The sequence below is a fragment of the Sprattus sprattus genome (assembly GCF_963457725.1).
Source record: "Sprattus sprattus genome assembly, chromosome: 1".
NCBI lineage: Eukaryota > Metazoa > Chordata > Actinopteri > Clupeiformes > Clupeidae > Sprattus > Sprattus sprattus.
Genome location: NC_137920.1, coordinates 62,262,260 through 62,275,557, shown reverse-complemented (window position 1 = coordinate 62,275,557; position 13,298 = coordinate 62,262,260). Strand labels below are relative to the sequence as shown.

The 13,298-nt window shown below is 40.9% G+C and overlaps 2 protein-coding genes across 2 annotated transcripts in view; both read right to left on the bottom strand.

Moving 5' to 3' along the window:
- LOC308364290 (protocadherin gamma-A11-like) overlaps positions 1 to 13,298 on the bottom strand; it is a gene marked incomplete at its 5' end in the record, with an annotated part of 212,701 nt that overhangs the window by 176,107 nt on the left and 23,296 nt on the right. The window lies entirely within an intron of this gene.
- Positions 1,455 to 12,418, bottom strand: LOC308364873 (uncharacterized protein; the record flags this gene model as incomplete). Its single annotated transcript, XM_080838150.1, is given in 6 exon segments — positions 1,455 to 1,484; positions 1,488 to 3,196; positions 4,632 to 5,280; positions 6,706 to 6,856; positions 9,925 to 9,958; positions 9,961 to 12,418. Coding segments are annotated over 6 exon segments (5,031 nt in total).

The following is a 13,298-nucleotide window of genomic DNA, read 5'->3' as shown; positions in this document are numbered from 1 at the left end:
CGGAGTATTTTTGGTGTACTGCATACATTGTCAAAGGACGCCCTCAGAATGACACTGTAGTCCTTGGCGTGCAATCTCAACACATGACTGCTGTTATTATAAATATAATTCATAAACAAAACACAAGATGGTAATGCTTCTGTATTTTTCGATGTTACATTTTGCTTCCAAGGGTTGTTGTGCTTGGACCCTCTGAATGGAAAAGAATCTGATACAGCAGACTCTGCTAGATCTGTTGCTCAGCCGGTGCAAAACTGTATCATAATTTCATCATGCAGTATAGTTTCCCTTTAGGGCAGGTATAGGTGGAGAGGCATGAATCCATTTATTCATAGCATTGTTAACAGGGACATGCATTATTAGTTAAAACTGTATCCCTATACTGTGCAAACACAGTATCACTGTGCCAAACAGTTTCAGCATTACTGCCAACCTGTCATGGTCATTATAAAAAAACCTTATTCCATATTCTACCCAGTTGGGAAAAATGGAATGAGATGTAATCTCACTATAGAAAGTACTGACATAAAAAACAGAGAGACATGACTCTAAAGACATTCCAAGCCACTTGCTAGAAGCAGGACAAGGATCATTAACAAAAAAAATAAAAAAAATGAACTGCTTTGAAAAAGTCATGAAGGTATGTAGAAATGAACATGTAGAAAATTACAGATCAAAAGACGGGTAGATAAATCAAGAAATAGATCAAAAGAGATAGAGAGATAGATAGATAGATGGATAGATATACTTGATCTCCAACATATTGTTATGCCAACCTCAATAATAAAGTCAGATTTGACCTCCTCCACCACGCATCGGCTTTCAGCTTGATGAAATATCACATGACCACCATATTTAATGCATCACAATCATGAAAACGTATTCCACAACGACCATCTCCTACTCACAAAGCACAGAGAATGAGCACCAAAAAGCATGGCAAAGTAACTAAAGAACATTTCCTTGCATAGACAGTAAATGTCAAAAGATGGCATCACTAAACCGTTTAGTATTCTTTCACTGACTTTAATATTATCTGATGAGGCTTTGAGCATAACATTTGAAAACAACGAAAAGGGACACTATATACTCTCTGGTTTGCTGTGTAAAATCAACAATTACCTCACCATACTGTGCCGATGTAAAATTCATAAGATTCATCCACACAACACCAACAAAACTTACAACACATAAAAAACAACCCACTAACCAAATATATCTAAGGCAATGTCTTTGGTATTGAATGTCACAGATCAAACAGAGGTAATTAACAGGAAACCGGGCATAGAAGAATCTGTATTAGTCCCTTCACATTTCCGATCAAGGACGAACCAGTTTGGACATTCAGCAGTTGCTAAAATGTATTGGAAAGTGTTTGAAAAGACAGAAAAGCACAAATATTGCCATGTCCTAAATCTTAGAAAGTGACCACATCATTATATTAAAACCTATAATTATAAAACATATTCCAAAAAGTAAAGATTTTAATTATTTACCAGAGTGGAGCATTTTGATCCATTGTCGATGAAGTCAAGTGAAGTGAAGTTAAGACAGTCACTGTTGTCAACTGGGCTCCTCTTCAGAGTGGTGCCAGAAGGCAGCGTGTGGTCATTGTAGGATGTAACAAACTTGAAGTCACTCGTACGTGACCCTGTGGTCATATAAGCATCATAGTTGTAAGTACTACGGAGAGTTCCAGTTCCATCAACATCTGCATAGTTGGGAGGCAAATATGCGCTGGGAATGGCTACTGCTCCATCAAACAACAGTCTGGGCTTTCTCCTATGACACAACCTCACAGCAATGATCAGGATGATAAAAGTGAGGAAGAAGGTAGAAACAGACACCAGAGCAATAATCAGATAAGATGTCAGTTTAGAATTGCTCTCCTCATAAGACATGTCTTTTAGTTCAGGAACTTCAGCCAAGTTATCAGAGATGAGTAAATATACGGCACAGGTTGTAGAGAGAGAGGGCTGTCCATTATCTTTCACTGAGATCACAAGGTTCTGCTTCATGCTGTCAGATTCAGAAATGTCCCTCTGAGCCCTGATCTCTCCACTGTGGAGACCAATAGTGAAAAGTCCTGGATCAGTCGACTTCACAATCTGATATGACAGCCACGCGTTCTGTCCAGAGTCAGCATCAACAGCGATCACTTTGGAGACCAGAGAGCCAGAAAGAGCAGCTTTAGGAACCATCTCAGTCATGAAGGAGTTTCCTTCTGGAGTAGGGTATAATATCTGAGGAGAGTTATCATTCTCATCTGTTATGAACACACTCACAGTCACGTTGCTGCTGAGTGGAGGAGAACCATTGTCTCTGGCTACAACCTGAACTTTGAAGCGTCTGAACTGCTCATAGTCAAAGGGCCTCACAGCATGGATCACCCCTGTGTCTCCATTAATGGATAAATATGAGGAGACCGGAACACCATTGACCTCACTGGGCAACAGAGAGTAGAACACTGTGCCATTCTGTCTCCAGTCTGGGTCTCTCGCAGTAACAGAACAGACAGAGGAGCCAGGCATGTTATTCTCAGTCACATATGCACTGTAGGACTGCTCATCAAAAACAGGTGGATTGTCATTTACATCAGAGACAGATAGATGGATTGTTTTAGAGGAAGACAGTGGTGGAGACCCTTCATCAGTAGCTGTAATTGTTACATTATAATCACCTACAAGTTCACGGTCCAGTTCACCTGTAGTAACCAGGGTGTAATAGTTTTTAATTGATGGATTTAATTTGAAAGGAACATTCTGCTGAATGGAGCAGCGGATCTGTTTATTTCCCCCTGTATCTTTATCCTGAACATTAATAATCCCTACTTCAGTGCCTGGGGCTACATTTTCAGGGATGGGCACATTAAGTGATTTAATAGATATCACAGGTGAATTGTCATTAACATCTGTGATCTGTATATCAACTTTGGCATTAGAGGCTAACCCTGCCCCATCTTTGGCCAGAACCCTTAATTCATACTCATATTTGTCCTCATAGTCTATAGGTCCAATTACTTTGATATCTCCAGTCACTTCATCAATAGAAAACAGTCTGACTGCTTTATCAGATATGTGACTAAATTCATATGTGACCTCTCCATTCGCCCCTTCATCTGCGTCTGTAGCAGTGACGGTCACAACAACAGTACCCAGGGACGGACTGGCCATCGGGCATACCGGGCGTTTGCCCGCTGGGCCGGGGTGCAATATGGGCCGATGGTCCCGAATTTTAATTTTTAATTTTTTTCCCCATATAATGGTCTGACCGGCTGGCCCACGAAAGTAGTTCATCAGCGGCCCTACTGACACTGGGCTGGCCCAATCACATCCCCTGGGCTGACCCAACACAAACCCCTTTCGATTTGGACCTGCCTACATAATGCATTAGGACGGTAAACAGCGTGGCCCATGGCCTTGACTTGCTTGACACGCGCACGCTAGTCTGCGGCCCATTGGCCGTCTTCTTGAGTGACTAGGGTCTCGTCCAATCATATCAGCTAACACCTTCTACCTTTAGCTAAAAGTTTGCCATCAGCTCCCGTGGATGACAGTGCTGGTGGCTACAGCCAGGGAGATATGATACAACGACCTACGGTAAGCTTACTGATCATGAATTAAAACGTCTCTAAAATATGTTTGACTTAGAAACTATGTTCTATGGCCAAGTTCGTTTGCATTGTAAATACAAGACAAGTCTGTAGCTGTTGCTAGCCCTCAGCCTACTGTACTCTGAAACAGCCAGCCGTTAGCCTACACTCTATGTTGTGTGTTTGAGTGGTGCGCGGTGCCATGTCAATTGTTCCGAAAGCCCAGTATTCCCAAACCCTGGTATTCCGAAAATATGCCAATTTGTCCAGATACCGAATTATGATAGCCCGTTATACGCTCCAGTTTTCCCGTCCCCCCCGAAGTTCAGGGGCGTAGTTCAAACGTTAATGCCACCTCATCAAGCGCGTTTCCTACAGGAGGAAATAGACTCCCTTCTAGAAAAGGGAGCAATACAGCCTGTCCTCTCGGAGACGAGAACAGGGGGTTCTTCAGTCGCTATTTTCATGGAAAATATCGACCGATCTTATACCTGCGTATTCTGAACAAAGCTTTAAAGTGTATGATGTGTATTGCATTTAGATTAATTAAGACCACCACCTTAACACACAAACTCTTGTTGAACTCATACAGTAGTAGGTTCAGTGACGTGCGGTGAGACAGCTGTCTTCTGGAACTTCTGCGAGCCCGTGAATCAATGTTTCGTTGGAATCATGATGTAACGTTGTTGTAGCGGAAATACAGCAATGCTATTTGTATTTTCTAATTGGCAGGTCATATGTATGATTCTAGACTTCGTTAAGCACTGAAGCGACTGAAACGGTGAATTTTGATCACATTCAGCGAAGTTAACAGGTAAAACGGGAGAAAAATAGGGCGTCTTTAGGCCGTCCTGCCTAAAAGTAGGGCGTCCCGTTTCTTCTTATTTTTTAGTAGACTATAGGGCAGACGCCCTGCTAGCTATAAGCCTGGTTGGTGTAGACATTCGAGATTAAAAAGGTGTGTTATCGAATTTAGTGGGCCGGTCTGGTTCAAAATGCCCGGGCCGATTTTTTTGTCCCAGTCCGCCCCTGACAGTACCCAATGGAGAGTTTTCGGGTAGACTAACTTTGTAAATGCTTTCACTAAATACTGGAATATTATCGTTGGCGTCAAGGACAATAACACGTATCACTGCAGTACCAGACCTTTGTGGAGAACCTCCGTCACTGGCTGTAAGCAATAATGTAATCTCTTGCTCCTGCTCCCGATCAAGCTCTTTATCTAATACTAGTTCACTGTATTTTCTTCCGTCCAAATTTGAATTCACAGCTAGGGTAAAATATTCGTTCTTCTCAAGAGAATAGCTTTGAATTCCGTTTCGCCCAACGTCGGAATCGTGCGCCTCATTTAAAGGGAAACGTGCGCCTTTAACGGCAGATTCCATGATTTCCAGTTTGATCTCGGTTTTCGGAAAACGAGGTGGGTTGTCATTTATATCCTCAATCTGCAGTGTAATCCGATGTGATTCCAAAGGGTTCTCCAAAACCAATTCGTAATGTAATGTGCATGATGGCTTTGATCCGCAGAGCTCCTCGCGGTCTGTTCTTTCTGCAATAACCAGTTCTCCTCCCTGAAGATCGCAAAAACGTTTGCCATTTCCTTCCATGTCTATTCGAGCCTTACGATCCGATAGTCCTTTAACACTGAGACCAAGATCCTTTGCTACGTTGCCAAACACGGTCCCTTTCTTCCAGTGGCGGCGCCAGAGATTTTTTTCTGGTGGTGCTATGGGGGTGCTCGGCGTTTTACTGAGGGTGCTATGAAATTAGGGTGATAGCATATGAGTCTCATTTTTCTCTACTACAACACCTCCCCACCATATCGTCACATATGTTTACACGTTTGATCTCTAACGCGTCTTTGGGGTACATAAAAAACGTCATTCAAATCGATCGTATTATTATTATCATTAGGCTACTTCTGACGGACGCGCACAAAGCCGCGTTCATCTCCGACGGTCAAAATGGATGCAGCATGTTATAGATAACGTAATCCCAAATACTTCACTTAGGCCTACTTCAGTGTGTAGATTAAAGTTTGCGCCAGATGACTAACAGGTCACCACTACCATGTGCGACCAATTAAACTAAACATACCAAGTTCAATACACTTCTAACTAAAGACGGCAGATTAGAATATCAGATAGAATTAACTTAAACAGGCAAAGAGTCAGAAATGCTTTCAAAAAGGGTAGTATATTATTTTAAGTCACAATCAAAAAAAACATGAATGAGACCAAACAGTAGGCACTCAAAACCACAATAATAAGAGATCAAAAAGTGCACACAAAACTATGCTTAAAACATCCCTTAATTGTTATCTAATCATTTCTGCCATTACATTGATGATCTCATTCTGCACGTCATGGTGCACATACTTTGCATTTGACGGGTTGTTATCTAACTTTTTCTGAACGGTTTTATCAAATTTTCCAATTACAGATAGCAACTCGCGGACATTACCCCTGTTTGCTGAATCCTCATCTTCAATGTGGCCTCGCTGTGAGATCCCCTGACAAGCAGTGTAGCGCAAGCTTTCCACAACATTTTTGTAATATTGGTCTTTTCGGACCATCCTGGGCGTTCATGCTTAAGTCACCCAGGGTGCTAGCAGCATGGCTAGCAGCGCCCTCAGTAGAGGTGAGGGTTAACTTGGACCAGGACGTTCCTCTTCTTCTACATCAGAATCAGAATCCAATACCTCTTGCATTTTTTCTTCCTCTTGAACATCTTATTCAACTCGAGGAAATTTGCGGATCAAATACCGATCCATTTTCGTGATTTTGTGAACGCTTGACTTAGAATTGACCTATCGCGAGGATTACTGTTACTTAGCCTACTACTCATTGAACAATCACGTTCACGCGCAACGTGTCTGTGTCGTGCTACGTGAACAATCTGTTTATTTCAATCTGTTATTTTCTGTTATTTTCTTTAGTGATTAAAATATTATTATCACACAATACATTTTATTAAGAACTCAGAATGAAATTAAATAACAATAATAGGCCTAAATAAACCATTATTTTCTTGGGGGTGCTATGGGGGTGCTATGGCCAATCTAGGGGGTGCTCTAGCACCCCCTAGCCCCCCCCTGGCGCCGCCACTGCTTTCTTCATTTCCTCTGGCACGGAATAGCTCAGATCGCCATGGCAAGTGCGTACAGACACAGCAATACATACAATCAAGAACAACGCACGAAAATGAAAAATAACCTCGGATTTCTTCATCATGTTATCACACAACAGTTTACCCGTAGTCTTACTGTTCAAAACAAACTAAACGTATTTGCCAATGGAATTAAACGTTACATTTAATATAACAAATATCGGTATTCTTTTCTTAGTGTTGGGCTGCCACACCATAGCTTTTGTCGTTTGCGTCGCGTTCATGGATAGCCTATAGAGTCTCTATTATCTACTTTAATATGAAATCAGTGGGTGTAGATATGTTTTTAAAAGGCTAAAATTGGTAAATAGTGCCACTCGGAGTATTTTTGGTGCACTGCATACACTGTCAAAAGACGCCCTCAGAATGACACTGTTGTCCTCCTCGCGCAATCTCAAAGTATGACTGCTGTAAATAAACAAAACAGAAGATGGTACTCTTTCTGTTTTTTTCTACGTTTAGTTAATGCAATTCGGTATAATCTTCAACATAGTGGTATGTCAACCTCAATAACAAAGTTAGAATATACTTCCTGCAGCATGCATGGTCTTCCAGTCTGATGAACTAATCGCATTACTACAATACTAAATGCATCACTATCATTAATGCATATTCAATTGCACAGTAACAATCTACTACTCATAATGCAACGATAATGACTCCCAAAAAGCAATGCTAACTTACTAACAAAACTATTATTTGCATAGCAGTAGCTGTCAAAATATGGCATCACAACTATTTCATATTGTTCCACAGACTTCAGACTTCTCCTATGACACAACCTCACAGCAAGGATCAGGATGATGAAAGTGAGTAAGAAGGTAGAAACGGAGACCAGAGCAATGATCCGATAAGATGACAGTTTAGAATTATTCTCCTCATAAGACATGTCTTTCAGTTCAGGAAGTTCAGCCAAGTTGTCAGAGATGAGTAAATATACGGCACAGGTTGTAGAGAAAGAGGGCTGTCCGTTATCTTTCACTGAGAGATTCTGCTTCATGCTATCAGATTCAGAAATGTCCCTCTAAGCCCTGATATCTTGACTGTGGGGCACATGTGGGGCAAATAAATAAAATCGCTACTGCTGTGTTTAAATAATCGTCACACTGATAACCAATAACAATAAAAACAGATAAGTTATTCAGATCTAAGAACGCTGTTAACTCCCCCATTACATACGACTTTATCCACAAATTCATACTCTTCATGAGGCACCTTCACAAAAAAAGCAATATATTTTCAAACCATTCAAGCATCACATACTTTAAACAACAACAACAGAAGATAAAAACGTCAATTTAACTTGCGAAACATAGGCGCTATCACTCTGAAAAACAACTCAGGATAAAAAAAACAGCTTTTGAACTCACTCCCGCATCCCGAACACACTACACACACAGCCACAACACCAGGCTTCTATATAGTGCACACGTTCTTTAGCAGTGAAAATCGGTAACTGTCAAATATCTGCAGAATCAAATAGACCAACAAACTACAGGTTTTACCACTGCATAAGGATTGGCGGCCGCTGTCCACGCACGTGGTGCTGAAACAGCATAGGTAAAAATGACGCCGAATTTCTCCAAAAACCTTTGGCGATTTAAAAAGCGCTACAAAGCTGAAGGGAGCGAAATAATCATTAATAGCAGTGGCACCGCTGACTTCGGAGTGTAAACACACTAACAGAAATGAAAACCCAGACTGTAATAATAATGTATAGAAGAGAGCCAACACACAACTCGATATATACACAAATGCCCATTCTAGTGTGTGCATACACACATACATAAATTGGTATAAGGGTATATAAACGCGTCCGACATTTTGTATTTAAACGCTCAATCAGTCAAAAAGCGCTGTGCATGTCCATAGTGGCCAAATCTATTTAACGCACCACCCATGATTTTGTATGTATTGGGGGGAAAAACACGTACAAACTACGAATATATGAAACCTTATTTGAATGCCATAGTATTTGGAAATGGAAACGTTAATAAGGGCCAAAGGAACAAAGTGACTACTGCTGTATTCAAACAACCTTCGCACTGATGACGAAAGTATTAATTAGAATAAAAACAGACACGTTATTTAGATACAAGAAAACCGTTAATTCTAATACATCTTCTATAATATCCCCAACTGCATAGAGATATATTTCACAAAAAGCAAAGATGTAAACATTGTAGCTGATTAACGTAAGTAAATGTAGTCTAGCAGAATCATGGAAATTAAGTATAAGACCATCAGAATCTTGAAAATATGCAAGTCAATAATTACCTTAAAATTGATTGAGTGGAGGACAGATCTTTTGCCAATAAATTAAGGATAGTCACTGTTGTCAACTGGACTCTATTTCAGAGTTGTGTCAGAAGTTGTCACTGTAGGAGGTAACAAATCTAAAGTCACTTGTAAGGGAGCCAGTAGTCATAAAGGCGTCATAGTTGTAAGTGAGGTTAAGACAGTCACTGTTGTCTACTGGGCTCCTCTTCAGAGTGGTGCCAGAAGGCAGCGTGTTGTCATTGTAGGATGTAACAAACTTGAAGTCACTCGTACGTGACCCTGTCGTCATATAGGCATCATAGTTGTATGTACTACGGAGAGTTCCAGTACCATCAACATCTGCATAGTTGGGAGGTAAATATGAACTGGGGATGGCTCCTGCTCCATCAAACAACAGTCTGGGCTTTCGCCACTGACAAATCCTCAGCGACACAATTAGGATATGACAGCCATGCGTTTTGTCTACTCAGCATCAACAGCGATCACTTTGGAGTTTTTCAACATAAATGTTTTCTCTGAATAAGTAAATAAATAATCAATACACTGATATACAATTGATAAAAATCCTCCTTTCCCATTTAACCAACATCAACAAATCTTATAACAACAAATCACATATCAACCCAGTAACCAAAAGTATCTGAGGCAATGTCTGTAACACAGAATGTCAGAAATAATGAACAGTATACTAAAATCTGTGATAGACCATTCTCATTCTAAAAAGAATACCAGACACAGGATACCCCACAGAATAAAGAATCAGCTAATTTATAATCAAGGGAAAGCAAGTTTGGAAATTCAGAAATAGTTTGAATGTACTGGGAAGTGTTTCGAAGGACAGAAAAGTAATAATATTGCCTTGTCCTAGGTTCATAGAAATTGACCATATCTTTAAACCAAAACCTGTAATTATGAAACGTATTCCAACAAGTAAATATTTAAATGATTTACCAGGGTGGAGCATTTCGATCCATTGTCAATGAAGTCAAGTGAAGTGAAGTTAAGACAGTCACTGTTGTCAACTGGGCTCCTCTTCAGAGTGGTGCCAGAAGGCAGCGTGTTGTCATTGTAGGATGTAACAAACTTGAAGTCACTCGTACGTGACCCTGTGGTCATATAGGCGTCATAGTTGTAAGTGCTACGGAGAGTTCCAGTTCCATCAACATCTGCATAGTTGGGAGGCAAATATGCACTGGGAATGGCTACTGCTCCATCAAACAACAGTCTGGGCTTTCTCCTGTGACACAACCTCACAGCAATGATCAGAATAATGAAAGTGAGGAAGAAGGTAGAAACAGACACCAGAGCAATAATCAGATAAGATGTCAGTTTAGAATTGTTCTCCTCATAAGACATGTCTTTTAGTTCAGGAACTTCAGCCAAGTTATCAGAGATGAGTAAATATACGGCACAGGTTGTAGAGAGAGAGGGCTGTCCGTTATCTTTCACTGAGATCACAAGGTTCTGCTTCATGCTGTCAGATTCAGAAATGTCCCTCTGAGCCCTGATCTCTCCACTGTGGAGACCAATAGTGAAAAGTCCCAAATCAGTTGACTTCACGATCTGATATGACAGCCACGCGTTCTGTCCAGAGTCAGCATCAACAGCGATCACTTTGGAGACCAGCGAGCCAGAAAGAGCAGCTTTAGGAACCATCTCAGTCATGAAGGAGTTTCCTTCTGGAGTAGGGTATAATATCTGAGGAGAGTTATCATTCTCATCTGTTATGAACACACTCACAGTCACGTTGCTGCTGAGTGGAGGAGAACCATTGTCTCTGGCTACAACCTGAACTTTGAAGCTTCTGAACTGCTCATAGTCAAAGGGCCTCAAAGCATGGATCACCCCTGTGTCTCCATTAATGGATACATATGAGGAGACCGGAACACCATTGACCTCACTGGGCAACAGAGAGTAGAACACTGTGCCATTCTGTCTCCAGTCTGGGTCTCTCGCAGTAACAGAACAGACAGAGGAGCCAGGCTTGTTATTCTCAGTCACATATGCATTGTAGGACTGCTCCTCAAATACAGGTGGATTATCATTTACATCAGACACAGAAAGATGGATCGTCTTAGAGGAAGACAATGGTGGAGACCCTTCATCAGTAGCTATCATTGTTACATTATAATCACCTATAATTTCACGGTCCAGTTCAGCTGTAGTAACAAGCGTGTAATAGTTTTTAATTGATGGATTTAATTTAAAAGGAACATTCTGCTGAATGGAGCACCCGATCTGTTTATTTCCCCCTGTATCTTTATCCTGAACATTAATAATCCCTACTTCAGTGCCTGGGGCTACATTTTCAGGGATGGGCACATTAAGTGATTTAATAGATATCACAGGAGCATTGTCATTAACATCTGTGATCTGTATATCAACTTTGGCATTAGAGGCCAATCCTGCCCCATCTTTGGCCAGAACCCTTAATTCATACTCATATTTGTCCTCATAGTCTATAAGTCCAATTACTTTGATCTCTCCAGACACTTCATCAATAGAAAACAGTGTGAGCGCTTTATCAGATATGTGACTAAATGCATAGGTGACCTCTCCATTTGCTCCTTCATCTGCGTCTGTAGCAGTGACGGCCACAACAACAGTACCCAATGGAGAGTTTTCGGGTAGACTAACTTTGTAAATGCTTTCACTAAATACTGGAAGATTATCGTTGGCGTCAAGGACAATAACACGTATCACTGCAGTACCAGACCTTTGTGGAGAACCTCCGTCACTGGCTGTAAGCAATAATGTCACTGCTTGCTCCTGCTCACGATCAAGCTCTTTATCTAATACTAATTCACTGTATTTTCTTCCGTCCGAATTAGAATTCACAACTAGGGTAAAATATCCGTTCTTCTCAAGGGAGTAGCTTTGAATTCCGTTTCGCCCAACGTCGGGATCGTGCGCCTCATCTAAAGGGAAACGTGCGCCTTTATCAGCAGATTCCCTGATTTCCAGTTTGATCTCGCTTTTCGGAAAACGAGGTGAGTTGTCGTTTATATCCTCAATCTGCAGTGTAATCCGATGTGATTCCAAAGGGTTCTCCAAAATCAATTCGTAATTTAACAAGCATGATGGCTTTGACCCGCATAGCTCCTCGCGGTCTATTCTTTCTGCAATAACCAGTTCTCCTCCCTGAAGATCGCAAAAGCGTTTGTCATTTCCTTCCATGTCTATCCGAGCCTTCCGATCCGATAGTCCTTTAACACTGAGCCCAAGATCCTTTGCCATATTGCCAATCACTGTCGCTTTCTTCATTTCCTCTGGCACGGAATAACTCAGATCGCCATTGCAAGTGCGCACAGACACAGCAATACATGCAATCAAGAACAACGCACGAAAATAAAAAATAACCTCGGATTTCTTCATCATGTTATCACACAACAGTCTATCCGCAGTCTTCCTGTTCAAAACAAACAAAACGTATTTGCCAATAGAATTTACATATAATATAACAAATATCGGTATGTTTTTCTTAGTGCTGGACTGCTACATCATAGCTTCTGTCGTTTGCGTTGCGTTCATGGTGACCTATAGAGTCTCTATTATCTACTTTAATATTAAATCAGGGGGTGTAGATACGTTTTTAAAAGGCTAAAATTGGTAAATAGTGCCACTCGGTGTATTTTTTCTGTACTGCATACATTGTCAAAAGACGCCCTCAGAATGGCACTGTCGTCCTCATCGCGCTGTAATTACACATTTCATTCATAAACCAAACAGAAGATGGTAATGCTATTTAATATTGTTTCATAGACTTCTGATAGCCTGGGCTTTCTGACACAACATTACAGCATTGATCAGGATGATGAAAGTGAGTAAGAATGTAGAAACGGAGACCAGAGCAATGAAAAGATAAGATGTCAGTTTAGAACATCTTTCACAGTCTTTCAGTTCAGGAATATCAGCCACGTAATCAGAGAAGAGTATATATTCGGCACAGGCTGTAGAGAGAGAGGACTGTCCGTTATATTTCACTGAGATCACAAGATTCTGCCTCATGCAATCCGATTCAGAAATTTCCCTCTAAGCCCTGAGCCCTCCACTGTGGGGCAAAGAAACAAAGTCGCTATGCTGTATTCAAATAATCGTCGCGCTGAAAAGTGAAAACCAATATGTGAATTACAATAAAATAGAGAAGTTATTCGAACGTTGTTAACTCCCCCATTTCATACGACTTTATCAACAAATTCATATTCTTCATGATCCACCTTTACAAAAAGTTATTTATTTCCAAACTAGCATCACATAC